The 26139-nt window shown below is 44.3% G+C and overlaps 1 protein-coding gene across 6 annotated transcripts in view; it reads right to left on the bottom strand.

The window, feature by feature from the left end:
* SPATA13 (spermatogenesis associated 13) overlaps positions 1 to 26139 on the bottom strand; it is a 161915-nt gene that overhangs the window by 32220 nt on the left and 103556 nt on the right. For 2 of the 6 annotated variants that reach the window (XM_040583444.1, XM_040583448.1), the window contains exons 2-3: positions 14698 to 16479; positions 887 to 1249 (exon numbers count right to left, since the gene is read on the bottom strand). In XM_040583444.1, the coding sequence (XP_040439378.1) occupies positions 887 to 1249; positions 14698 to 16479 (2145 nt within the window). Of the gene's footprint in view, positions 1 to 886; positions 1250 to 3860; positions 4449 to 14697; positions 16480 to 18224; positions 18273 to 18562; positions 18583 to 26139 lie in introns of those variants that run through there. The other 4 variants (XM_040583449.1, XM_040583445.1, XM_040583450.1 and 1 more) reach the window with 4 other exon arrangements.

Genomic DNA, 26139 nt, shown 5'->3' with positions numbered 1-26139 from the left:
AATGTTACAAAAGCCTGTGAGTCTGAAGAAGCTCTGTAACCAACTGGAAGATGGGGCCACCACTACCAACACCACAGTTAAGTTCCTCTACACATTGTACCTACTCAGGACTACCTCCAGGGAAAAAGGAATTATTTTTCTTTCAGAAGTTTTTTATTTCTCACTGTTTTGCCTAAGCTAACAGAGATGGCAAGTAAGTATATAGGTACTGCTCAAGTGCTAACTCAATCACACGCTGTTTTCTTACAGGCTTCCTACGTTCATTCCATCAGGTCAATCTAATAGTACATAAACAGACATTTTATTTGTATTGCCAGGTTTTTTAGGTTCTTCCTTTATTTCATTAATTTATCAATCTATTACCAATTTTCTTAAGCAATGTCCTTATTAGTTTTAAGTTTCCTTGCTATGCCAACACCATGATTTTTAACACCATGGCTAATGCCAAAGGTTTTGAACCAGCCTGTTTTTTGAGAATTCAAAACAATTAATGAATAATGTGTATTATCATATTTGTTTGTACTCCCCTGTTCCTCAGGCCCTACACTCTGTAAGGAGACTAAACACACAGCTGCATTGCACACCAATAAGCTCTTATATACCAATAAGAGACATAATGACCATTCCAAGAAAGAAATAAGGTTCATTTACAATATGGAAAAGATTATCCTCAAGTCAGTTGTCAGTTTTATTCCATGCTGGTTTGTTTTTTAACAACAAGACAAAGTAATTAGTGACCAGGAAAGCAGAATTGTAAGTACACAATGTCAGCTGACAAAAGGGAAGGAAGAGAAGGAAGCATCCATTCTATTTTCTAGGCTGAAGACAGAGACAAGGAAGTGAAAGGGTCTTTTGCAGTTTGCAGAGAGCACATCTCTTATCTTACTTGTGTCAGCAGACCTTCTATCTCTTCTGCGGGACCACTTCCATAGAAATTGACCCCACCTATTACAGAGATGGGTCTTCTTTTTCGCCCTCTGTGGTAGCCTACTGTCTTGCTTTGGATCACAGACCCAATGGAAGCCAGTCCTGGCTGATTTTCTCCATCCATACAGTCTGCATTCTGAGATTCCACTGCAACCGCGTCTTCTGGTATAGAGAAACTTCTGATCGACATTTGGCCATAGTCTGAGAGAGGTCTGGGTCGAGATCTTTTTCCAGAGCCCCATCTCCTGGGGGTGACCTTTTGTGTGTCTGCCTTCTCTTCATCCTGGGATGGGGACCTCTTCCAGTGGTCATCAGAAACAACCTTTTTAAATGTGAACAAGTCATATAAGCCACAGAATTTTCCGACATTTGTGAGTTTTTCATATGGCAGATCAACTTAACATTGCTAAAAAGAAAGAGTTACCATAAATACAACAAATGCAAATGGCAATTCAGAAAGACAGTAACTTTGCAAAGAAAGACATCGTGATGCTTGTGCAGAGTTAACACTTGTGTTAACACTCAGCCATCAGCACCTCTTAGGCACACATGACTAGTAATACTAGAAACTCACCTACTACCTCAGCAGTACAGACAGACCGTATCATAAACACTGAATTCACTGAATGATGTCTTGGAAAGACAGTTCTGGTGCTCACAGGACTTGTTCCTGTGCTCAAGTAACATGTTACATGTAACACCAGTAGAAATAATTTGACCAGCTCACTGTGTTTCTGGACTTATTACCAAGGTCTGTAGTGACAGGACTGATACCAAAACAGCACACAGTAACTGCTCAGAGACAAATTTTGTCCTTAAACAGCAAAGGTATTTATTTCGTGCAACAGTGGGGAGCTAGCCGATTCACACCGGACAAACTAGCTCCCAAAGTTTTCACTGAAAAGTCAGGTATTTTATATGGTTTTCATGAGAGGTTACACAACATCTTTACATACATACTCATTTGATTTTGACACCTAACCATTCCATTCACAATAGGTGGGATCTAGGTGGAGTAGACCTTTCAATTTTCTTTGTTCAGTGATTTCCTGACTTGATGGTCTCCTTATCTCTTTCAGGTGCCCACCTTATCTTTTCTAATTATTCAGAGTACATTCTCAACGCAAACAGCATCACCCAGAGCATTATACCAAACTCATCCTGACTAATCTTTTTTTTTAAGACCCTGTTCTGTTTCAGGACAAGGGGCAACAACTTTAAACTGAAAGAGGGTAGATTAGGTCAGATATTAGAAAGAAATTCTTTCCTGTGAGGGCAGTGAGGCACTGGCACAGGTTGCCCAGAGCAGCTGTGGCTGCCCCATCCCTGGCAGTGCTCAAGGCCAGGCTGGATGGGGCTGTGAGCAGCCTGGTCTGGTGGGAGGTGTCCCTGCCCATGGCAGCAGGGGTGGGACTAGGTGATCTTGAAGGTCCCTTCCAACCCAAACCATACTATGATTTAACTCTATTCAGCGATGAAAATAAACAGCAAGGCTGCAGTTTGACTGCTTGCTGATCCCATGTAACTGTGAGCCAATACCAAAGTGGGCAGTCACCCTCCCTCCTACACTCCCCTTGGGTCAGATCTAGAGATTGCGCAGCCACGTGCAAATTGGGTGAGCGAGCTCATCCAGTTTCGGAAGGGAGAAGCTAATTTTCTATATGCTCAGGCAGGTTACAGTCATACTGATTAGGAGCAGAGATACGTTATAACACAAATACGGGGAAGAAATCCGATGCAAAAGCTTGGAAAATGAGCATATTGTTCCAGTTTAACAGCACACCTGGCTCATGGAGGTTCATGCCTACAGGTATCATAATTGCATTGTTACTAAAAGTTTGGAAATAAAAGCACTTCTTAGAGGGAACATTTTTAAGGATTTCAATGCATTTGGAGTAATACTGCTGTAAACTTTTCTAGCAAAAGCCCCTGCAGTTTTTGAGGAAAAATACTGCACATAAAAATTTATATTCACTTTTCCCTAAAATTTCCAAATTCTCACTGTTTCCTTAGCTTTTCCTGGCTCCTCTTTAAAGAACATAAAAGAAACAGAGAAAGGAAGATGGGTGTTTCTGGGCTGGGTGGGAGCTTGCATGAACACCCAATGAAGTGACTGACTGACAAACTTCAAAGCACTGCTGAGCAAGTGAACCCTGCCCCAGTTCTCATACAAATTATGAACTAATTCTGACTTTTCTAGAAAAAGCAGCCTACTTCTTTATTGGGATATCTTCAGTCTACCCAAGTGCACTTCTGACAATCCTCAAAGTCAGTAAGTATTCCAAAAAAAAGAGGGACAACATTTTGTCTGTCTCTAGCTACATCTTGTTCATCTGTTTCAGACCAGGTGAAAGCATTTCAAGCATTGCATATTCAAAGCAAACATGCTGCCCAGAATCAGCCTTTCACAATGATGCCTGTGAAATCTTCTGCCACCTTCCTTTCCACCTACTGTTTTCAGCCAAGCCACTGCAACTCCAATGAGCCTTTTCAGAAGGCCACCTGATACAGTGGGCAGATTTTGCTTTTATTTGAAAGACAGCTTAAGACAAATTTAACTGTATAGAAGTACTTTAGCTAGTAGGCAGAGTTATTAAACAGTCAGCATTTTAACATGATTACTGCAATTAAGGTATGAAAAACAATCAATGTCACACATTGCTCTACATTCAATTATATCACTTACAGCATGAAATTTATTCTAAATAGAGCACCTGCATAAATTCTGATTTCTATGACATCACCCCTGTCACTCATGCATGCTTCACCTTCTCTGCAGATTTTAGCTCAGGACCACTTTTAACAGTATAAACAATTCAGCAGAGAGTGATACCCTGGCTGGTGCACAAACACAGCTTCAGTGAAGCTGTCCCTTAAACACAGCCCCTCCGAGGTCAGAGCAGAAAAATTACAGGTTTGATAAAGGTTCTTACCTCAGAATCAGACACAGGTAAAGGGTCTCCACATATGCAGAGACTGAGAAAGGAGCTCATGAGAGTCATTTTTTGGTTTTGTCCATAAGAGCTACAAATGTGAGCACACTCTCTGTGTAACCAGTCAGGCGAAGTTTATCCCATGATCCTGTACTTTTAGACTGAGAGAAGGACACGTCACCTGTCATCTCCTAATCTGCTTTTTACACCCTTATCTTGAGCAATAACATTTGCAAAGAGAGGACTGCTTTCCTTCTGCAGCACTCCACCTACAGTAGTGATCCAAATGACAGCCAGATTAATCTCTGCTGTGCAATAAACAATGCTGAAGGACGTGTATTTTTAGACCTGATTTAGCTCTATAAACCATTGAAGAATAGTAAGAAAACAGAAAACAAAACCCTCTCATAGCAAAAATCAGAGGAAACCAGACTGATAACCTCACATTCCTCTAAGTGACCTACTCAAGCAGGATCTGATCAAGTGACCTCTTACTAGTAGGAACAAAGTATCCAGCACACAACGCATAGGCTCCAGTACTGCAATCACTTCAGCATAAGTGTGATTCTTGACATCAATGAAAAAATTCTGAGGAAACTATTTTGTTCCATTTGCCACTGGCTTTATAGTGGTGCAGCACCGCTGATCCCAAATGGCATTCTGTTCATGAATCCTTTATAGGTGAAATCAGGTTTATGTTACACAATTATTATTGATAACATCTATACATGAGTAGAGATATACATGGCACTTCATATAGGATGAAAATCAAAACGTCATGCACTGACATGCATTATAAGTGTTGTTCAAAAATCTTAAGGGATTTTGAGATTTCTGAGAAGTAAAGGTCTAAGCCTTACTTGGTTTTCTGAAATTCACACCTGTTAATCTACCAGCAGCACAGGATCACCAACACTAGCAACCAGGATAATTTATCTTGCTTTTTTGGCTGCACTATTAGATTTCTTCTGAAACTGCAGACACAAACAGCTCTACTTATTTATACCAATGCAGATGAATTAATTTTATCTGGACAGCTAGATTCCTACAACAGTATATTAGTTAAAATGTTTTTTAATCTTTTTCCTGACAGCAGTATACCTACCAATACAACCACCTAAAATTAACATTTACTTCGATCCAGGCTACACTTTCATTTGCTGTTGTTCCCATGTAATATGTCACTCTTGGGGTAGGATTTAGCTCCAGACTCCCACATCTAAATTCTGATGTCTGCAACGGAGGTGCCTGTATGTTAGCTAGATGTTAAAGCTGTCACTGTAGCCTGTAGAAATCTGTGGTGAAATTTTCTTGTCTGAACACAGGCACCCAGAGCCATGTTCCCAACCTACACATACCATGCATCATGCAAGTACCTATGGGAGGCCTGGGACATCCAGAAGCAGCCCCTGGAGACGAGGGGGAAACAATCAGCACCAAAGCAGCACTGGGTGCTTATGTTCAGGCAATCGAGTTGAGCCCCCAGACAAGAGCGTCAGCCAAACCTACAGAGCAGATCGCCCAGGCAGCACTACTGGCAGGAATCAGGTGCCAAACCTGAGTGTCAGCAGATGCCGATGGCACTACACCCATGTTCCCCAGTGCGTGGGGAACCTTGCTTGGTCCCCATGTCCGGCTCCAGCAAGGTGCAGCTTCCCCACAAGGCGCTTTCCAGCTGTGCACATCTGTCTTGGATACCTGCCCCTCATCACACGTGCTGCTTTCAGGTGTGCTGTTTTGGGTGTGCTCCCCAGGGCCCCTGACTGCACCGGCCAGGCTACAGCAGGAGCTTTCCTGGGCTGCTCCCAGGCAGACAATGGCACCACGGAGTCCGAGCCCAGCCAGACCAAATCTTTCCTTTGCCTGGGCCCAGACTGATTTCCCAATACAGGCACAGCAGCTTCAAGGACTTGATCATGACCTCACTCAACCCAATCTGGCACTGGTACGACCCTGTTGCATTTAATGGCACATGACTGCTGTTGGTATTCCCTGTTACTCATTAATACCAATGTAAGCAGCATCAAGTGTTTAACCACTAAAATCTTAGCTTTGCCTTTAGAGCCAGATGAGAGCAAGGTTCTGCAACTATTACTCAAACTACAGTGGCATATTTAATAAAGTCAACCCCCAAAATCGTCTTCAGAGGGAGGGAGTGCTGCCTGAGGAGCATGAGATCTGATTTGTACAGCACTGATAAACTGTTGCTTACACGAAAGCAACTTTTATCAGTGAAATGGCAAAAAAACCTGCCAGTACCTGCAATTGCGTGGCAGGACTTCTGCTGGCACAGTTACACCAACCACGAACAACACTTCATCCTATACCTGACCATACTTCCACTGCAGAAAAAGCCCAAAGTGTAAGCCTGACCCAACACAGCCAGCTGCTGGTCAGCTTGCTGCTGTTGGTACACTTGTGAGGGCTGACATACTGCTGCCACCATAACGGCAAAGGAAAAACAATCCCTGGGTGATGTTTTGTTAACGTGTTTATGCCAACTAACTTCCTAATGAAAACAAAATCACCACTTTTTAAATGTGTTGATGCCTGTGTACATTGCTGAGGCTCCCTTCCACTAATCCACATTTCAACCTCCACCATTACCTATTTGGATATTTAAAATCTTATTTTTATGCTCTAAATGTACTGATACAATTAATGCTTCATAACTTACACATATAGACAAGCATGGCAGTCTAAACAGACACTTAAATCTACCTGGCAATCTACTGGGAAGTCACAGGTAGGTGCCAGCCTTGTTGGTCTCCAGGGTAAAGAGCATCCTGGCTCCCTTTTGCTTTTTTTTTTTTTTTTTTTTTTCCTCTTAGCTCCACAATAAGTTGCAATGCTCCATGCTCCATGTTTTGGTATCTCTGTATTTTTGAGCTGCCTGGCTGAAATGCAGCCTTGCTAACTACAGCTGCCTTTTTCTAATCCAGAGAAAGGAAATCATCAAAATCTAATAATGTCTTTACAAGAAATGCATATTAATTTCCAAACAGCATTTATAAAAAGGTGTGATAAATGAAACAGATGATAATTCTGGCTGAGAATAAGCTACAAGGAAAACCTGAGTAGGCTGATAAGTTTCAGAATACAATTACTACATCTTCTCAGTGAAAACTTGTCATGGATAATCAGTCATGTGTTTCCGTAAATGAGAAGGCTTAAAAGCCTCACAGGATCTGTGCTATGTCATGTAGGTACCTCTGTATTTTGTTCATGAGTACACAGTTCTATGTACTTTTATGGGTCTATATAAAAATGTACAAACTTCTTATGCTAGCAATGACAGCTACATGCCAGTATTATAATCGGTGGCTATTGAATAGCTGATATTTCTGTATAATACAGTAACCGCCAAATGCTAGGAACTCAGTAGCAGCATTAGAATTTATTTTTCATTTCATATAAGCCACCAAAAATATAAAGGACCAAGTGATCATAGTGGTCATAAATTATTTTATCGCCTTCACTTAACAGAGTAGAAGTCCTGACAACGTATCTCCACCCAGGCACATGATAAAAGGCAACCTTTGCACTTTTCTTGTTGCTAAATAGCAGGGGGGGGGGCATTATCATGGAAGTTCATTTATCAACACTACTAACTGAGGTCAAAAGCTTGCATCATGTTTCATGGACATGATCGATATTTTATTTGCAAACTGTTGTGACAGACAGAGATTATGAGATCCTGAATACATGACAGTCTCCCAGAGAAAATATATTTATTGCTTTCTTTTTGGATTTTGTCAAAAGATCCTAAAGTGTATGAGAGCCTAGGGATATGCTGTTCACTCAACAGGTTGACAATTTCCAACAGTGAAACAATCACAGCAATAGTTTCCATGGAAATAATTGCTGTTGCTGTAGAAGAAAGCACCCATTCAGTCAGTGTTCACATCTTCTATCACAAGCTAGCCAGAATTATTAAACTAGTCCAATACACTTACAGGAAGAAAACTTCCATCTATTCCTTTCTAATTAAGTGTCTCTGCCTCCTCTACCAATAGCATCTTTTTAATTAGCCTTTAATAAGGCCCCAAGTAAAAGCATTGAATATCTATCCCTAGACTACACAGTGCTATTTGACCAGTGGTCTGCAAGACAGGAGAATGTGATCTGCGAAACAACTGAAAAAAACCTTAAGAACATATATATTTACACCTATACAAACAAGCAAAGCAGAAGATATCAAAGTAATACAACTATATTCAAAATTTAAGATAAGTTTTAGCAGCCTGGAACTTATAAACATTATAGCAAGACAATCTGCCTTTTCTTCCCCCTCCCAAAAACTGAGTGGACCCACAGTTTAAAAATTTGCAGAGCACTGTTCCATAGGGTGACCCCCTAAAGGAATACCACTGCACTATACTAGTATGAGCTCCTAGAATGGATGCAGGAGATACAATGCATTGTAATAAAGCAAAATTACATTATTATGCCTTGTAACATGGTAAAATCAATTGCTGTTAGCAACACAACCTACTGTGGTAAAACACCCATTTTGGAAGTTTTAGAAATTGGGGAAAAAATTATATAACTCTACTATTGGGATTTGTTGCCACCAAAGCAACTGTGGTATTCTAACAACTACACCTATAAAACAGCATTAAAAAATCACCTATATAGACACAACCCCCCAAAAAATTTAGCCATATACTTATAAGGCATATTTAATGCAGGTTTGCTTCATTTAACCTGATCCTTGAAAGCCTGCTTATCACAATCAACAAGCATAATGCTTTCCCTCTCAGCAACACGCCTTACGAAGATTAGGAGTTTACCTTCCTAGTATCCACATTTCACAGATAAGGAGCAGACACAAGGCAGTTAAGTCATGTAAGTCACAGAGGAAGCACAGGGCTGAACTGGAAATGACAAGAGGATCTCATGACTCTCAAATCTGTTCTTCAGCCTCAAGGATTTCCTTCATCCTCTCTAACTCATCTCCAAAACCAAATCAGCTAATGTATTTCCGACCTACACAGGAGAGTTTGCAGGGAAATGTAGCTGTTTGCAGAAATAATCTCATCAGTTATGCAAAAATGCAAGGACGCTAAAACTATAAAGCTGTTTCCATTTGTTTTCTGTTGACTGATACTTGGGGATGGCTGGGTGGTGCTCTAATGCTGTCCCTTCCTTATTTCAGTGTCTGAACTGGAACAGCAAGCATATAGTGTATGGTGTAGCAGAGGAGTTGGCAGGGCCATATCCTCTGCCTCATTTTAGGAGCTGTATAGCCATTAATAATCCCTAAATAAATCCCTAAGTGATTTCTCAGAACTCCCCAGGTCAAGTAACAGGTCTAAAAAAAAAATCCATTTTCCTTTACTTGGCAAAACAAGCAACTTTTTCCAGGCTGTCTTTGTAATATCCGCTGGTGAACCTCGGAAGCCAGATGATAAACACAGGTTGAAAATGGAACTTTATGCTAACAAAGCAAAACATAAAAAGCCATAGGCCTTTGCATCTCTTCAGCGTCCCTCCAGGCAGAGGTCCTCTGGTTCCTCCACCCTTCCCGAGCAAAGCCTCATCTTCCCTGCCCAAGCCCAAGCCCAGCCGGCTGGCTGGTCCCAGCAGCAGTCACAAACGCCAGCTTGCACGGGGTGGAGCTGCCCTGGGCAACTCTACGCCTGCAAACTATTACTTCCTAGAGCGTGGAGTAAGGGCGAGGCTGCTGTGGTTGAGCCTGGAGTAGGAAGAGTCGAGGCTGCTGTACTCAGCCTGCTCCAGCACTCAGCCACAGTCCCCCAGCCTGCCACAGCATCCCGCTCAGCATCCTGGTACCACAAGCGGCACAGCAGTGGACGCCAGAAAGGGGAAACGCAGCTGCCTCTGCTCGATTTGGACCTCACAACCTCCTAGCGTCGAGATGGATTTTCAGTGATGACAACTCAACAGCATGCTCGACGTAAAAATTACACGGCCAGAAGTGTCGTTCCCCTCTCTAGGGTACTATTACTCCTGATCCCAGGGTAAGCAGCACCTGGGTGTTACTGAGGCGACAGAGCAGAGCAACAGCAGTCAAGTGTCAGACACTGTGGAGAAGCAGAGGAGCACACAAGCAGCAAGGAGAGGAAGCAGCTTGCCCCAGGCTAACTGCAGAGTCCACCTGAGCTCCTCCTTTCAGCATCTACAGAACCTTTTGCAGGGATGACGGTAACTCCTGTATTACTGTACAGCCTTCAAGAATGGCAGTTTTACTCAGCACTGCCGAGTTACTTGGTCTAAAATTTAACCTGACCCAGAATTCAGATTACCATCACCACTGCCTTGTTTTTCTTCTTCCTAGTAGAGGATACAGCAACAAATGATTACAGGCTGTACCGAATACAGACAGCTCTGCTGCAGTGAGTTGGAAGTTTTTGCTGCAACGGGAAGAGATTAATGTCCTTTGAGGGCTCCCTTCTGCATCATATTTCAGTGATCGACTGCAGCTCGGGTTTGTAGCAATGCACAGTGGTTTCTGCTTTAGCTCTGGGCAGGTGCTCCTGGAAGTCGCTCTTTGAGCAACTGTGGAGATGTTGTATGTATCCTGGCTTGTGCAGAGCAGCTCGGAGAGTTTTGTGTAAATCCAGTGTCACTCAGTGTAACTGAAACCCCACTGTGCTGTTGGAGATGCTGCTGAGAGCCTGTTATGGTGCTCTGCTGCGCTGTCCCTCGGCCCTGTAGCCAGGAAGACCAGCATGCCACTGGAGAGATGGGCCCTTGCTCCAAATTACAAGCCCCATAGGAGCAAACCCAGTTTAAGAAGCTCCCCCCTTCCCTCCCTGTTATTCACTTTACCTAATTATCCTTCACAGTTTAGCACATTTTCCGTTACACAGATTAAGCTGATTAAGCCACACTAAATTGCATGCGGATGAACCAGAGGTGCATAAATCCAGAAAAAAACAGTTCAGAGAGCTGAAACCAGCCAGCTCCCAGCAGATGCACTCATGCCCAGCCCCACAGCACTCAGGAGCTTGTGGTAGCTACCAAGAATGCCCATCCTCAGCTCCTAGGTACTGCATGCTCCTTGTGGGTATCGAACATGACCACATCCAGCCACCACCCTTTGGTCCGTTACTGTAAGGACACTTTCTGAAGCAAGAAATAGGGAGGATGAGCTGAATAGGACAGAGCTGAATCTTCTCCATATTTCCTCCATAAGCTGTCCCCCAGGTTAAACCACCTATGCTCAATATTCACAGCCCAGAGATCCGTACAGGACAGTCCAGCTCAGCTCTGCCAACAGCTGAGTGCTGGGGGACTGCATGCTGTGGATTAGCTGGAACCACTGGCTTTTGCATGGCACGAGCATAAATGAGTCAACAGACAGAGCTCGGAGCACTTAAAATACAGTCTGCAAACAAAATGTGACTCAACCCTAATTACAGCAGAACTCCCTCTTCACTGTAATTTCACTTACAGTCAAGCAGATAAGGCATTCAAGTAATAAAAAGTCTGGTGTACTGTGAAGCCAGCTGCCAGCAAGGGAACTTAAACTGCAAGTGCTCTAAAAGCTTGTGAAAGACCAGGTGAAAGACTCGATTTGTCTTTTTTGTAACACATTCAGAACAGCATTTTGTTTAGGCAGCCTCAGCAGCTGGTACAGGCCAGCCCAAAGCGAAGAGTTTAAGTTTTCACTTTACAGTGACATGGGTGTCTTCTTCAGGAAAGTAAAGACTATGCGAAACAGTCCAAATACAAACTTGTACTTAAATCATCTCTTGATGCTATTTAAAAGCAACATATTGAATACAAGTGACAGTGGCATAAAGCAGAGACTGGGAAAGCATGGGCTGTCACAGACAGGCTTTGGTGACTCATGTCTCTGTAGCTTAAGAAGTGCTGAGGCGTGGATCCAGGCTGCACTTAATTAGCTCTTCCCTGGGAACCAACCTCTGGCAGGACCAACAACCAGGAAGGCCAGACATCTCCTCTGCTCCAGTCCAAATCTTGCATTTCGGTGAAACCAACAAAGTGACAGAAGTGACAGGATCTCAAGGCTAAATCACATGGGAATTCAGCTAAACGGATAGATGCCCTTGTGTGAATGCTGCAACATCTGCTTTACAGCGTCGGAGGAAAAGCAAAGTAGAAAATGTTTGGTTTCCGTATTTGGGAGAATACAGAGATGGACCAAATTCCATAGATTTCATTTGCCAATTAATCTACTAGATGAGCAGGTAAGGGAATAAACTAGTTTCCTTCCAGCTATGGCTGGAGTCCCTAAAGAAGAACACGTTTGAGTCTGACCATTTAGCACCTTGTAAGGTTTGTACTGAAATATGTCTCCAAGCCACAGAGATTTTAGTGGCTGTACTGAAAGACATGTTGGCTTTTACATGAAATCCATACAGAAAAGAAGATGCATGAAACATCAAAACAGTTCAGATTTGTCCTTCAGCACACTGTATTTCAGAGTCAGACAAAATCTTAAAAATTTGGGATTTGCATGGCTCAGCATTATCTCTCAAATGGTTGTCAAGAACGAACCAAGTGTCTATCACAGGAACAACTTGCTGGGTGGGTACAGTTCTATAACACAGAGATGTAGAGTTAAAAATGAACTGTAGTCAAAAGTTCAAACCCCAATGACTTCATTGTGCGAGTATGCAGCATTCATAAAAGTGCCTGCAGGCTGAATAAACTCCAATTAAAAAATAACCTGGCATAAGTATCTTTGGTACCAAGCTACCTCCACACTGAGGGAAGCATGCTGTAAAGGAGAAGGAAATGAGCAATGAAACCCTCCAAAGAAATGGCACAGAGAAACCATACCACTCTCCCTGTTTTGTAGTCATTCTCAATGCCACAGCTTTAGGGCTGTGCATGGGATGAGGAGCAGGCACGGGGAGAAAAAAGGAAATATATATATGTATATATATACAGAGTTTATACCCTTTGCATAGTAAGGCAGAAGTAAACCTTGTCGTGCACAGCTCCTGCTTCCAATCCACAGCTACCACATCCAAGAGAGGTCTGGATGCAGCTGCATCATTTGGGTGGTTGCAGTTGCTTTGCCACAGGCAGGGACTCCAGGCAGCGCTCACTGCAGAGGGAGGGGGCTACAGTACCTCACCGCTCAACAGCCAAGGAGTCCATCCCCTGGCCACCATTTCCTTCTTCTGCAGGGCTCCCTCCCATGCCAGCCACCTGCCTGCTACACAAACCCAGAGCTGCCACCAGCACACACTCCGTATTTTAGACAACTGAAGAGAGCACTAAAAGGCACTCAAAATTAACCTAAGATATGTTGTAATATAAAGTTTAAATTGCATGTTATATAATAACAGAATGTGGTGTTAAAACTAAAACTACAGTAGCTTTTATCCACCCAAAGTACACATTCATTTAAAAACTGTACTGGTTTGTCCGGAGCCAAGGGGAGGGACCAGCTGAATTTTTCTTTGGCCATGATCACAGATCACCACTAGATGGTAGATGAGCAGCATTAATTCTACCTCCCATTTTATTCCTGAGAAATAGAAGGGAGATAAATCCACACTATGGCTCTCACCTCTTCTGGCAGTGTGAAAGCATCCCCTTGCCTAGCATTCACCCTTAAGTAAGAGTTTTGGAAAAGAAGGATGGCTGGGGAAATTCTGGGACTCCAGAAGAAGAGTAACCTCAGAGCCCTAACAGTTACACCGGGTTTATTTTTCCAGTCTTGCCATCGCTGCAAGCACTACAGTAAACAAACTCTTTTCTCCAGTTCGCAAAAAACGTTCCAAGCTTTTAAAAGTAAGATAGCTTCACAGACATAATAAGACCTTGTAGCATGAAAGGCTGAAATCTGCAGCTGCAACAACTGCCTAAGGTACATGATACTTTCAGTCAAACTGAGGTGGCTTAAAAGACGTGTCAGCTTTATTTTGTAAATGGTTTCCATATACATACAGATCCAGAGGGATTTTTGCCCCAGTGCATTTTTCCCAATGAGTAGCGAACCTTTCTCTCCTGCCTCACCCCAAATAGCTCAAAACCACATTACCACACATCACTGGGGCTGCAGTGAGCCACACCGTTTCAGATGGGTGCAGGATACATGTGACAGCTCTTCACCAACACTGCCAAATCACTGCAACCGCTTCAGTGCCAACTCACAATGCTTCAGGTAAGGGCACAAGGTTATTAACATGAACTTACCTCAGAGGTGCTGCAATACATCTATCTACCCATCTACTGAAAATATGAAATCAGGCACTAGGTGCAGTGAAATGCTGGTGTCTTCACACCAAAACGTTAGTAGCAACACACTCAGCCCAGCACAGAAAGTACTGCTGTTTGAAATTTGCCGGCAAATAAATCACCATTTTACCCTCAGTATGCCCATCACTGCACAGTTAAAACATCGGATACAACGAATGCTTAAACCTGTATACTGTATCTTTCACACCACACTGCTCTACATATATTACCATGTTCTGCAAGGCTTCCACAGGCAAAGCTTTCACACTGAATCAACGCTACTTCAAAATATACAGACTCCTCAGAGACCTTTCAGCTTGGAAGGAAACACAGCCAGGCCCTGCTTAGGCTGGTAAAGTCTGACAAGACCACATGACAAGGTGGTGTATCTGCAGGGTGCAGTAAGCTGCCCTTGACAACTTTCACGAATAGCTTTGCTGCCAAAACTTTCTTTGATATTAATGCACAAAGTAAAAATAATGTGACGTTAGCATCCAAAGAGACTATATTCAAGGAAATAATAGCTGTCAGCATATTTTAGCATCAAGAAGCTGCAATAGCCATTAGTATCCAGGTCATTTTGCATTGTTTTGCGTCAATAAAACCTATAGATTTATATACAGCTTCTAAAGGATTTTGTTTTCTTTCTTACCTCTTCCTTTTTCTCTTCAGCACCTGAAGTTAAATTGAGGCTTAGCTGAGAGTGGCTGCTTATGCCACTGTCTTCATTTCCATCGTCATAGTACACTGTCTGCACCGAGTCCTGGAAGCAAACAGGGTGCCTGCCCAGCTTCAGCCCCGGTACCTCGAACCTCTCCTCACTCTCCGATGAGCTCAGCGACAATGTGCTGTGATGGTTTGTGCCCTGGAAATCCTTCTCTGCAGTGGGACTCTGAGGCTTTGGAGTCGTCGGCCTGACCGGAACATGAGGGTTTTCAGCTTCATATGTAAACTGCTGGGTAGCTTTTGGTTCATCCGAGTCCGAATAAAACACTTCATTGGGAAATGGACTGATGTCATTCAGCGTGGGTGATAAGCTGTCGGAGTCTGGGATACCTGATGAGGTCCTGAGGCTTTTGTCTTCAGCAACAGCTACATTCATTTCAGCCTCTTTATCCTGAGCAACTGTGGGGCTTTGCAGACAAGGCGTTCCTGGCAAGGAAGAGTCTGGACTAGACACTGGGGAGGTGCATCTCTTTCTGTCATGATCTGCGCTGCTGGAAACCCTGCGGGAGTAGTCATCGTGCAGCCTGCTGTTTGACCTTGTTCTCTGGGACTGCTCGCTAGGAGAAGGAGCTGTGCTTTTAGGGCCATCCTTCTTCCATGCAACATCTGTAACATTACTGACGAGTTTCAAAACTCTGTCAAAATCCTTTGTCCTGATAGGGCTCTTCCATCGCTTGGATCTCCTCTCCAGGTTCCCACTGGTTTTGTCCGAGTCAGCAGAAGTAACGCTCACAGTCCCTGTTGGCATCTGTTTTTCACTTGCAACCTTGAGGTCGGTCAGGTTTGAGGTGGACTTCCTTTTGAATGAGCTTTTTTTTAAAAAGTTCAAATTATCTGAACTTTTGCTTCTCCGATAAATGATCCTGTTGTTTTCAGAGTCCTTCACCAAAATTTCACAGATCTTTGGCTCTGCAATGACAGGTGATGTCGGCCTAGTACAGTTGTGTTGACTCTGAACTTTATCTGTGTCTAGCAAGTTTATGCGGCCAGCACCATAAGCTCGCCTGATGCTGCGTGAGCGGTGAGTATTCCTCAGGAAAGACTCATCGCTCTCCTCTGCATCTGAGCAGTCAGAAGCTAAACCATCCCCTGCATTCTGGAAATCATGTAGAGGCCCCGAATAGGAATACCTGTTAGTCTGAACTTGCACCACTGTCCCGTTTGACCCATGTTTGCCTAAGCCATTCTCATTTAAGATGTCTGAGCATTCCCTTGTTTGAATTCCTTGGAGAACTGAAGATTTCAACTTCTTGAAAGATCCCATTTTCCTGATGGAAGACAAAGCATTCCACGAGGACGAGCTGCCCATCAGAACCAGAGAACGAGGCCTGTCAGAACTGGAATTAGCCCGTTTCCGAGGGGTGGTGAAAAAGCGCATGATTTTGGAAGGGCTGAGTTTATCCTCTTGGATTTCCTCCTCATGACTGTTGCCAGTGCTGCATCCCCCGTTATGACTGACACAGGTAGCCTGGTTTGGGGGCTCTTTATTATCCATAACTATACAAGTAACGGTGGTGCCATTTCCACAGCCGTTCGGAAATGTTGTCATGCTCTCGACGCTGTACGCATGGAGACGGAGGCTGGGGCAGCTCAAAGCGACGCTGCTGTCCCCAGCAGCTGACCTTGCTGCCTCTCCTTCATCTCCTGCACCTTGGTCTGTCTTGCTTTCACACTGACTGGGTGCAGTGAGCTCCTCAGGCTGCGCTGCCTGCACGAGGAAAACAAAAGCAACCGTTAGAGAAATCTTCTTAGACAGTAAAAGAAGTCTGAGCCCCAACGTAGGAAATAAAGACACATGGGTAACAAAGTTTTTTTTCATGAACAAAGGTGTGTTGCAGTTATGAGAAGGTATGCAATTACACTTTGAGGGTTTTATGAATTCATTAGCCATTTAAGAGACCAGAATAATTTCAATATGTACTTGTTTCTCTAATACTTAACAAGCTAATAAATTCAGTATGACTACCACACCTACCTTACAACACTAAATATAATCCACATGCAGACTTCAGGGAAAGAAACCCCCAACAGCAGCAGTCCAGCCCTCCTCCTCATACACTCAGCACTAAGCCCCAAAACACACGAGAGAAGTTTGCATCCAAAAACACGAGCACAACCATCAGGTGCCACCTAACCCTCAAAGAGAAGGCAAAGAAGAGGAAAACACGGATCTTTTTTTCCTACGCTTGCTGCTGTTGGAAGGCTGCACGACACCTGTTTTATCTGTTCCCTAGCTGGAGAATTTAAGAGTTACATCGAGTGCACAGCACTTTCCCTAGCCAAAGAAAACAAGACTCGGAAGTATGTAAAGCCAGAAGCCGGCCTGTGCTGTCATGACAGCGCAATGAAAACTTGGATTTGGAAGTGACCGGAGTCCCTGTAACTGGCACGTGCTGTGTAAGGGATGTCCCCCTGAGCTGCCCGAATCTCCAGCAGCCCAAACCCTGCTCTGCTGCTCGGGAGCACGGTGCCCCAACCCCTGCCCCAGCCAGGGTCTCTGCCCGGCAGGGAGGCGCTTGCACCGCCGTGCTACACCGTGCCCAGGAACCACCGGTGTCCCCAGTCCGAGGCTGGTACCAGCTAACAACGAAGGTCACGGTGCGGTTTTCTCTGCAAGAGCCAGCGGGATCCTCACAAACCTGCCACTGCCAGGGCGGGGAGGGGGGAGCTCCCCCCCCCCCCGCCCCGGCGCCCTGAAACGAGGAGACAGAAGGTACAGCTGTGCTCGAGGGAGGCAGCCCCGTCCCCTTCTTTGTCTCCTTCCCATCCAAGCGGCCGCGGGGGTCGGCGGGCCCGGGGGAGGCGTGGGGACCGCAGGAGGTGCGGGCGGCCGCCGCGGGGAGGCTGCAGCGGGCGGGCCCGGGGGGTCGCGCACAGCGACCCCCCAACCCCCACCCCCCCGGCGTGGGACGCGGGAGCTGCGGGGCCCGTGCCCAGCGGCTGTGCGGCTGCTCCCCCCGCAGCGCGCTCCAGAGCGATCTGGCAGCCGCCGGCCTCTGGGGATAAAAGGATTTTCTTGTGTTTCAGCGAGACGCCTGCTTCTAATCTCCCTCATTCACGGAGGCGCGGCGGGAGGCTGCCGGGCTGCGAGGCAGAGCCGAGCCGAGCCGAGCCGGGTGGAGCCGGGCCGAGCCGAGCCGAGCCGAGCCGGGTGGAGCCTGACTCCGCCGCCGCGGCACCGGGCCGGACAAAGCGCTCTTGCAGACACGGGGGGGGCCGGCCGGCCCTTGCGCTCTTGCATCGCTCGCAAATTTCCACGCGGAAAAATAATATCTAACAATGCAGAGAGCAAGACGCTGCTCTCGGCAGAGAAGTTCCCGGAGCAAGCGGCTTTGGGAGAAACTGCACCTCAGCAGGCAGAGAGCCCGGAGAACAAACACCATGACATTAAACTTAAAACTCGGCTGGCGGCGCGGAGCTGCCGGGAGGCGACTCGCGGAGCAGCGCCCTTACCTGGGGGGAGCCGGGGGACCCCGCCGCCGCCGCCTGTCCGCTCCCGCATCGCTATGGCAGCGGCCGCCGCGGCGGGGCGGGGGCGGGGCAGGAACCCCCGGCTCCTGCGGCCGCCCAGCGCCGGGCCTCCCCCCGGCAGGGTCTGCCCCGCTCCGCCCGCCCCCAAGCGACTCCCGGCGGGTCGCCGGCGCTGCCGCTGGCTGGAAGGAGTCTCCTGTCCATCTGCCGTGCGCGGCGGCGATGCCCCGCCGGACGGGATCCGGCCACGCAGGGCTGATCGCCTTTAGTACTTTGAAAATGTCACCCGTGCTGGCCAGCCCCCCCACCCCGCTCCTCACCCGTTCTCCAGCGCGGGGTGATTGTCCCGGCAGTGATCCGCGGGCTGAGGAGCCCCCTTCCTCACAGGCTGCAACCGATCCTCCCAGTAAGCCCCGAATGTTTGTAAAAAGCCTCAGATCACGTGTCGCTCGTTCTCACCCCGGCAGAGTACATTCAGCAGCTAGCTGCTTGTTTTCTAACAAAACCAGCCGTAACATATATTGCTATTTAGTATTTAAAGCGGATGGGGGGCCCCGTTGTGTTTGTGGTGCCAAATACAAATTTCTTACCCGTGAATAAATGAGCATATTCCCCTAAGGGTGGTTTGCTTTAGTCAGCTTAAAGATACACATGCTGGAAAAGAAGCACCTGCCAACCTGCAAGCTTTTTCAGATACCTACGGCTGGTTCCCAGGCTGTCTTTCTGTCCCAAGCCTGGCCAACTTTTTTACTTGTCCCTCAGACTTAACAGCAAGAACACTTTATGCACAATCTGAACGGCGTTTGTATACTGCAACAAAACCGCTGTGAGACAATGTCTTCCAGCCCCACGTCATGACTCCTGACAAAGACTGGTCGTCCTTGTTCAGGTAGTTTATTGTCTAAAAATATTTCTACGCTTGGACCGGAGCTGTGGACATCATGAAAACCGTTTTAAAGTAGCTCAGGTAAGAGGAAAAAGGAGATGACACAGAGTGCACAGCAAAGCAGACACCCTAACGAAGTAACGCAGGCCACCAGCCCCACTGCCCTCCTCCGAGACCGGTGTGACTGCACACGCACACGGCAATTACTTCTCTGGAGAGCAGTGCAGGCGTACTCTCAAAGGCAAGGTGTAGTTAGGGGATGAGGCAAACAAATGGGCTTAAGGGATGTAGGTCAAATGAAGCAGCAAATAACTCTGGGAGTGACCACAGGATTCTCCGGCAGGCAGCAGGAGCCGGCACCGCCTGCCACCAGGCGAGGTCTGGCTGGCCCCAGCGCTATGGTACACCCCATGGAAGGAGTGAGCTTTGAATAATGACTCACATGGAGGGACAAAGTGGTTGCTTTACACTGCTGACCATGGGAAACAAGGAGAAGTAAATGGAGATAAAGGCTGTCAGCGCTGACATTGTATGGAGAGGGTCCACACGGACTGTGGCTGGTGATTTGTGTTAGCCTGGGACTACCTGGGGCAGCACAGATAGTCCTTATCTGCTTCAGACCTTGGGAAAAGGAAGCCTCTGAAAAGGGACCCAGCAATGGCACTGAAATGACCACGAGAACAACTTTAGCAGCATCATGAAAGGAAATATTATTTTGTTCCTATGAGGCAAGAAGCATCTCAGAAGTAAACTTTAAAAAAGCTTTCAACAGGTCTTGTAAACATGTCTCACAGCCTCCCAGGTATCTCTAGGGATTCGTGCTGGTTGCTTGAAAGCTTCTAACAGCACTATTCAAACCTGAATTTCAAAGGATTTACGTTGCTGTGTCTTTGTACATTCCTTTCCATAAATATGCCAGGTATATCCATCACACTCATTCGGAATATCCTTTTTAATCTACAAGCCCCCTCAGAGAAGGGGGGCTTGTTCCTCCTGTGTTCTCTATCTACCAGCCAGACAAAAAGACAAAGCAGAAAAAAACTATTGAGCTGAATTAAGCCACTAATGTGGGTCTCTCCTTTTTCTAACCAACAGTGTTTCTGAAACTTAAGAAATTCTGGTAACTTTGAGTTCTGAACCCTTCTTTTACATGTATTTGAAGCAGCAGGTTAAAAATGGCTTGAAGAGATAGAAATGATGGAACTGACAGGCTAACAACATCTTGCATGAACTTAATTTCCTTAGAAAGCCACGCTAAAAACTCAGTTTAGATAATGAAGTAAGAATATATTGTATGCTATATTCTTTAAATGTCACTACATTTAATAAAGAAAATACCTAGAAAATTGCAATTACAGAGATAACAGTATTTAGTCAATTGGACATTTGTCAAGCTTCTGTAAGTAAATACTATAGTTTAATCTTCCAGACTTGTTTGTCCTAGATTTTCTATTGGTAGTATGTGAAAACCCACTTCTAATTTTTGCATCTTCATTGAATCAAGAGTCTGTCCTTCCACACATGCGTACCATTTAGCAGAGCACAGATGCAGCACACCGAAGACTGTGTCTGAGAGCAGGATTAACTTCCTGTACTGGGGACCAGTAACTACCCAAATCTTTTCTTAATCTGAATTACCATTTTTTTCAAGGCTGGGAAGAATATATAGTGTTCTGGTGCTGTCACACCAAGGTTTAGTAAGATGATGCAAAGCAAAATTTACCAACAGGACTGCCATGAGAAAGATGGCAAATCACTCTTCTGACTACAAACTTGAACACTTTCCAGTTTCTTACAATACCCGAAGAAAAACAAGCCACAGTGTTTCCTCAAAGTTACAGACTAAAGTTTCCCATTAGTCCTTCCTATACCAAGATTTTTCTACAGTCCTAAAAAAGCAAAAATTCATCTAAATTTATGATTTAAAAAAGGTGCTTTTGAAGTGGCATTCCTGGTGGGTTTTCCAGCTTTTTTATTTCTTCGGAGGACTGATACTATGTGCCACTGGGAAGGCTTGAAAAGGTGTAACAAAGAACAAATTCATCGCACTTTCACAGGTATTTCTGAAAAACTGAGCTGTATACCATGTTATTTACAGGCTGATCGTTTGACTCCAGATGAGTAACAAAAGCTGCAGTGAACTGAGAGGCAGCGCTAGCACTGCATGTTCTGGTTGACCAAGTATAGTAATCGATGAAGAGAACAACTCCAAGAATAAATTCTAGATTGGTATATGCATGAGATTTTTAATAGTGATATAGCAATGGTCATCAAACTTACTGCAACAAAAATGAAATGCTTGTATTAGAAGCTCTAAGTCTGTAATTTAAAAGAGGTTTAATGTGCATGTGACAAGGAATGAGAAGGATTATTCACAGTGTAATACAGGTGGGAAAGGATTACAAAAAATGTGACATGGGAGAATGAATATAGAATTTTAATGATGAAGGAACAACCCCACCACCACCACCACCACCCAGCTTTTAATAGGTAGCGATACATCTGTTAGCTTTCACAGTGATAAAGTCACTCAAATCTGAAAAGTCTAAATGAGAATGATTCTTTCTACTTAGAAATTCTCTCTTCCACTCCCACAACTCTTATTTCTTTCGTGGTTCTTTTATAAATACTTTCTAAAAGCCTGTTTTAAAGCAGTGTGGGGTTGCTTTGTTTGTGTTTTTTTTTAAAGGTAGTTTTAAAAAGAGCCCAAAGGAATAATTTCAGGAAAATATAAAAGCATTTGTCCTGCTTCAACAGCTATTGGGCAAGATGGCAAAGGAAGTGACTCTCAAACACATACTCAAATTAATGACTGACCAAATTTAATTATTAAAATGCGGGATTACTGAAATAAGAGATCCCTTTGCTTTAAACAGCAGTGTCTTTTCCAGGCTGCAGTACATAACTAAAGCTCCAGTTCTGCAATTTGCACCTTCCTTTAACATCCCCGGCAAAGACTGTTCTGCAAGCAATTAACCTCCAAGGAATCTTTACACATTGACAGGTCCCACAGGGGGAATTAAAGCTGAGTCACATATCCATTGAAGTTAAAGGCAACTCCCCCACTGACTTCACTGGGAGCGAGACCACGATCCCAATTTATTCAGTGTAGAAATGAGGGAAGAGTAGTATGTTTGTGTATGCAAGCACAAACTGACACAGGCTGCTAATTATTTTCATCTGCTTTATATAGAAACTGTGTGAAAATAATGTAGGATTTTTCCATTTGTGTAGATCTGCAACCAAATCAGTAATAATAAATTGAAGGGGATTTTCCAAATTCAAGACCTTTGTCGTCTTGGCACTGAAAAAATCCATTCCAGAAAATGAATCACGTTGCTAAGGAAAACACTCAAAGGACAGCTTGGGTTAAATTGCTGTGTTAACTTCTTAATTTGCCCAGTGAAAGCCATCGCTGCCCCTATACAGGAACCTGGTATGCTGCTTCCCAAAGACCAGTTCCCCTTGCATTTACTCCGCTGCCGATAAAGGCAATTACTGACCAAACTGAGAAAGGTTTATCACAAAATCACCACACACAAGACTTTTCCTCTCTAATCTTCTTTTCAATGTGCTTTGCCGAGGTTGTTTTGCTGAGCTTGCTCAGCTCTGTTGAACACAGAGACCCAGTTGAGGGAGAACACAATAGCCCGATGGAGTGACGCCATCAATGAAAAATGACCCTTGTGTACCAGGTTACCATTATCCCATCTCCAAGTTGCTCTTACTCACCCACCTACACCACTACAGCTGCATGCAGCTTAATGATGGCTTCAGCCTTTCAGGCTGCTAGAATACTATTTATAACCCCACGGGGTCTGACTGCGATGCTATTCTTTCTCCCCCATCTTCAAGAGGCATTATTCAGACAGCATGACATGAAGAGATGGCTGGTACTACAGAAGAGCAGTTTCCAATAAACAGATCATTGTGTTTAAACATAAAGAAGACTTCCAGTTACCAATTAGGAAGGCTGAATTCCACCTTTATTTGGTGTCTCACGAAGTGTAAGACATAGGAAGGAAAAAGACTGTGGAGACGTAAAGTAGACAGAAATAGGAAGGAAAAGAGATTAGTCAAAAATGTCTCTTTTTTTTGGCCTATTACATGTATGTTTTTCTTTTTCTCCTTGTCTTGAAGAAGAGTTGCATTAGATTTTCTGTTAGATGGATGTACATTGAAGTGATACGGACTATCTGGGAGGAAAGGGTGCAATTTCAGAGAGCTGGAATTGTCCCACTCTGCAGCCATTTGCTTTCCCTTCCTTCTCTGCTTTACCTGCCATTCTTTCCTGTGTCACACCCCTGGCTGTGGTGTCTGATGGCCCTACAGCCATTCTGTATTTATTTATCTTGCTTAGAAATAATAGCATGTAAAAGTGACTATTAAGAGCTCCTTATCAGCCTTCTTCCCCACCCACTTAATCACCTTGCTTTCCAGTCCTCTCTATTCAAAACTGTCCTTCCAAAATGACCTGAGGATATGAAGGTGCCTTGTTATGCAACCGGGAGGCCAAAATCAATCAATGGAAGAATAAATGAGCCAAGAAAGGGCCTTGAGGAGTCTGAGGGCTGAGGACCCCCTGAAGCAGATGTTTGCACCTGGGGCTGGAGTGACAGGAGCTGGCACACTTCATGCATTTTCGGGTGTGCCCTGTAGCAAGGGGCTGCGCGTGGGTTTATTTGATTTTTGAGCAATGGTGAGGAATTCTCCCTGAGCTCGGGGAGGGAGCACAAGCAGCGCCCAGCCCTCACTTAAATCATCCAGCTGTGCTGGAGGGAGCAGGGGTACAGCAACACTGCAGAGGTACAGTGTCCATCAGATGTTAGAAAAGATGGAAATGCTTTAAAAGTGAAGCAGGTAGTGGACTTCATTAGGAGTTACGTCACATCAGTAGAAATTATGCAAAGTTATATAGGATCATCTTGCTTCTGATGCTTATTATAATAAAATAACAGGTCTCAGCAGAATAATAGGCCCAGCATGATGCAACAGAAATACCCAACTGCTTCTGGTGCAGCTGTGCACCTTCGTTAACTCCATACTGGCCAGGGCAAAAAGCCCTGAACAACTACAGCTCTTGATACGTTCATGAGGTCAGAGCCGTGAGTGACTCAGATTAAGAGAAGGAGAAACAGGTAGCATTTGGGGGGAAGCACTGGGGCTTGTTATTGTCAGGAGGCTTCTAGGCAGTCTTGATTCATGTGCTTCAAGAACCACACAGGGCTGGGTTTTTTCAATTAGTATCAATACTTTCCTTTGTTTAGTCTCTTTTTACAATGACAAAGTTGCTGTCTTTGTTATGGTCTGAAGTAAATTAACATTCATGGGCACATTTCTTGTGCCAGAAGAGGAATTACCATCTCTGTGTGTTTCTCTTTCTTTTTCAGACAAAAAAAAAAAAAACAACCAACAACCCAACAACAACAAAAAATATTGCTAATTCTACCTCCAGTTTGTCAATAACTTCTACTTTTTGTTTGAATTTACTCTATCAAAGAATCCTGTGGAATGGAAAAGCTAGAAAAAAACAATTTGAGCAAAGTGGATAACAATGAAGTGCCACAACAACGTTTACGTGCTTGGCCTTTTCAATAAAATCTGTGCTCTGAATTTAGCATGCCTGAAAACTTGAAAGCAATCATAAGCCTTTAGCTAATAGTCACCTCTCTGTTTCTCTGGTGTTGCAGTAACTAATTATCTTCTTCATTATTAAGACTAAAACAAAGAGTATTTTTTTTAAAACATGGATGATTAATTTTAAGCAGAATGTCTATGTATTTTGGCAGGAAAAGAAGTTACCTGTTTTTAAAGATGCAGGAGACACCCAGTGCTGCTTAGTCAAAAACTTATTTGTCTGGAAATGGAATCAGACACATACAAATTTATAAATTTTGGGCTAGCTTACTGGTCCTGCTAAAAACAACCATACCTTTTATCAGCAGGATAGCCAAAGAAATCTCTTTCAGCTTGATGTTATTTGTAATATTATAATTATTTCTAGGAAGCGATGCAAATAATATATATTGACTGCCTCTGTAAGATACTGCAGCTGCACAAGTTAGTCTGATTTTGGTGGGAAACCAGAAGATTTTTTTAAGATCAGAGCATTGGAATCGTGCAGCTGTCTTCCTGTTAGAACAGCATGGACAAAACCCCAACTTTAGTAGCCTGAGATGCAGTTAGTTATGTATATCTAAGGCACCAAATGGCATAATTGTCTAAAATGGGAGGGGGGGGGGACGGGACGGGACACGACATTGTGGTGGAACCAGTGCCCCAAGAGACCTTTATGGTCACATTGGATCAGACACCCATATTCCACAGAGCAGAGGTTAAACAACTCTGGATTTAGCAGCCCCAAAAGTAACAGGAAATTATCAAAAAAATTGAACACCCCATCTTAGGCAGGAAAGATGGTTTTATGGCTGAGGCTGGGGAAGGGAGACTCTGGATTTTGTTTCTCTCTAACCTTGGCAGTTCAGCATACTTTTCTCAGTTTAAGTGCCATAGGTGTAAAATAAGTGATGATAGGAGTAGTACCTTATAACCTACAGGCCTGCAAGGACAAATCCATCAGTGCTTCTTTAGCACTTTGATGCTTACGGTGATGAGAGCTATAAAAAGTGTACACACGGAGAAAATAATCCATTATCTACCCATGCAGAAGACAAACCTTAAATTCCAGTTTTTTGAAAGGAGTTCAGACTAAAGTGCCCATTTCAAGACTCAATTGCCTGTTTTGATGATGACCCATTAATCTTCTAAACGGGAGTTTGCAGATCTGGCTAATAATTTATGTCTTATAAAAGCACAGGATAGCTCCGAACCTGAAAGATTACACATTTCCGCACTACAAAAGTTAATATATGTTGGTCAGCTGTCTTTACCTAAACATTGCAAACAGCAGAATGGACGCTTCAGCTCCCGTCAGTGACACTGTCCCTTTTAAAAAGACCTTGTTAAACTTCAGGTTAAGAAAAACTGAGAAAAACCTTAGAAGCCATTACC

Source organism: Falco naumanni, chromosome 2, assembly GCF_017639655.2.
Source record: "Falco naumanni isolate bFalNau1 chromosome 2, bFalNau1.pat, whole genome shotgun sequence".
In the NCBI taxonomy this organism is placed as follows: domain Eukaryota; kingdom Metazoa; phylum Chordata; class Aves; order Falconiformes; family Falconidae; genus Falco; species Falco naumanni.
The sequence above is the reverse complement of the archived record's forward strand: the minus strand, read 5'-3'. Positions and strand labels throughout refer to the sequence as shown.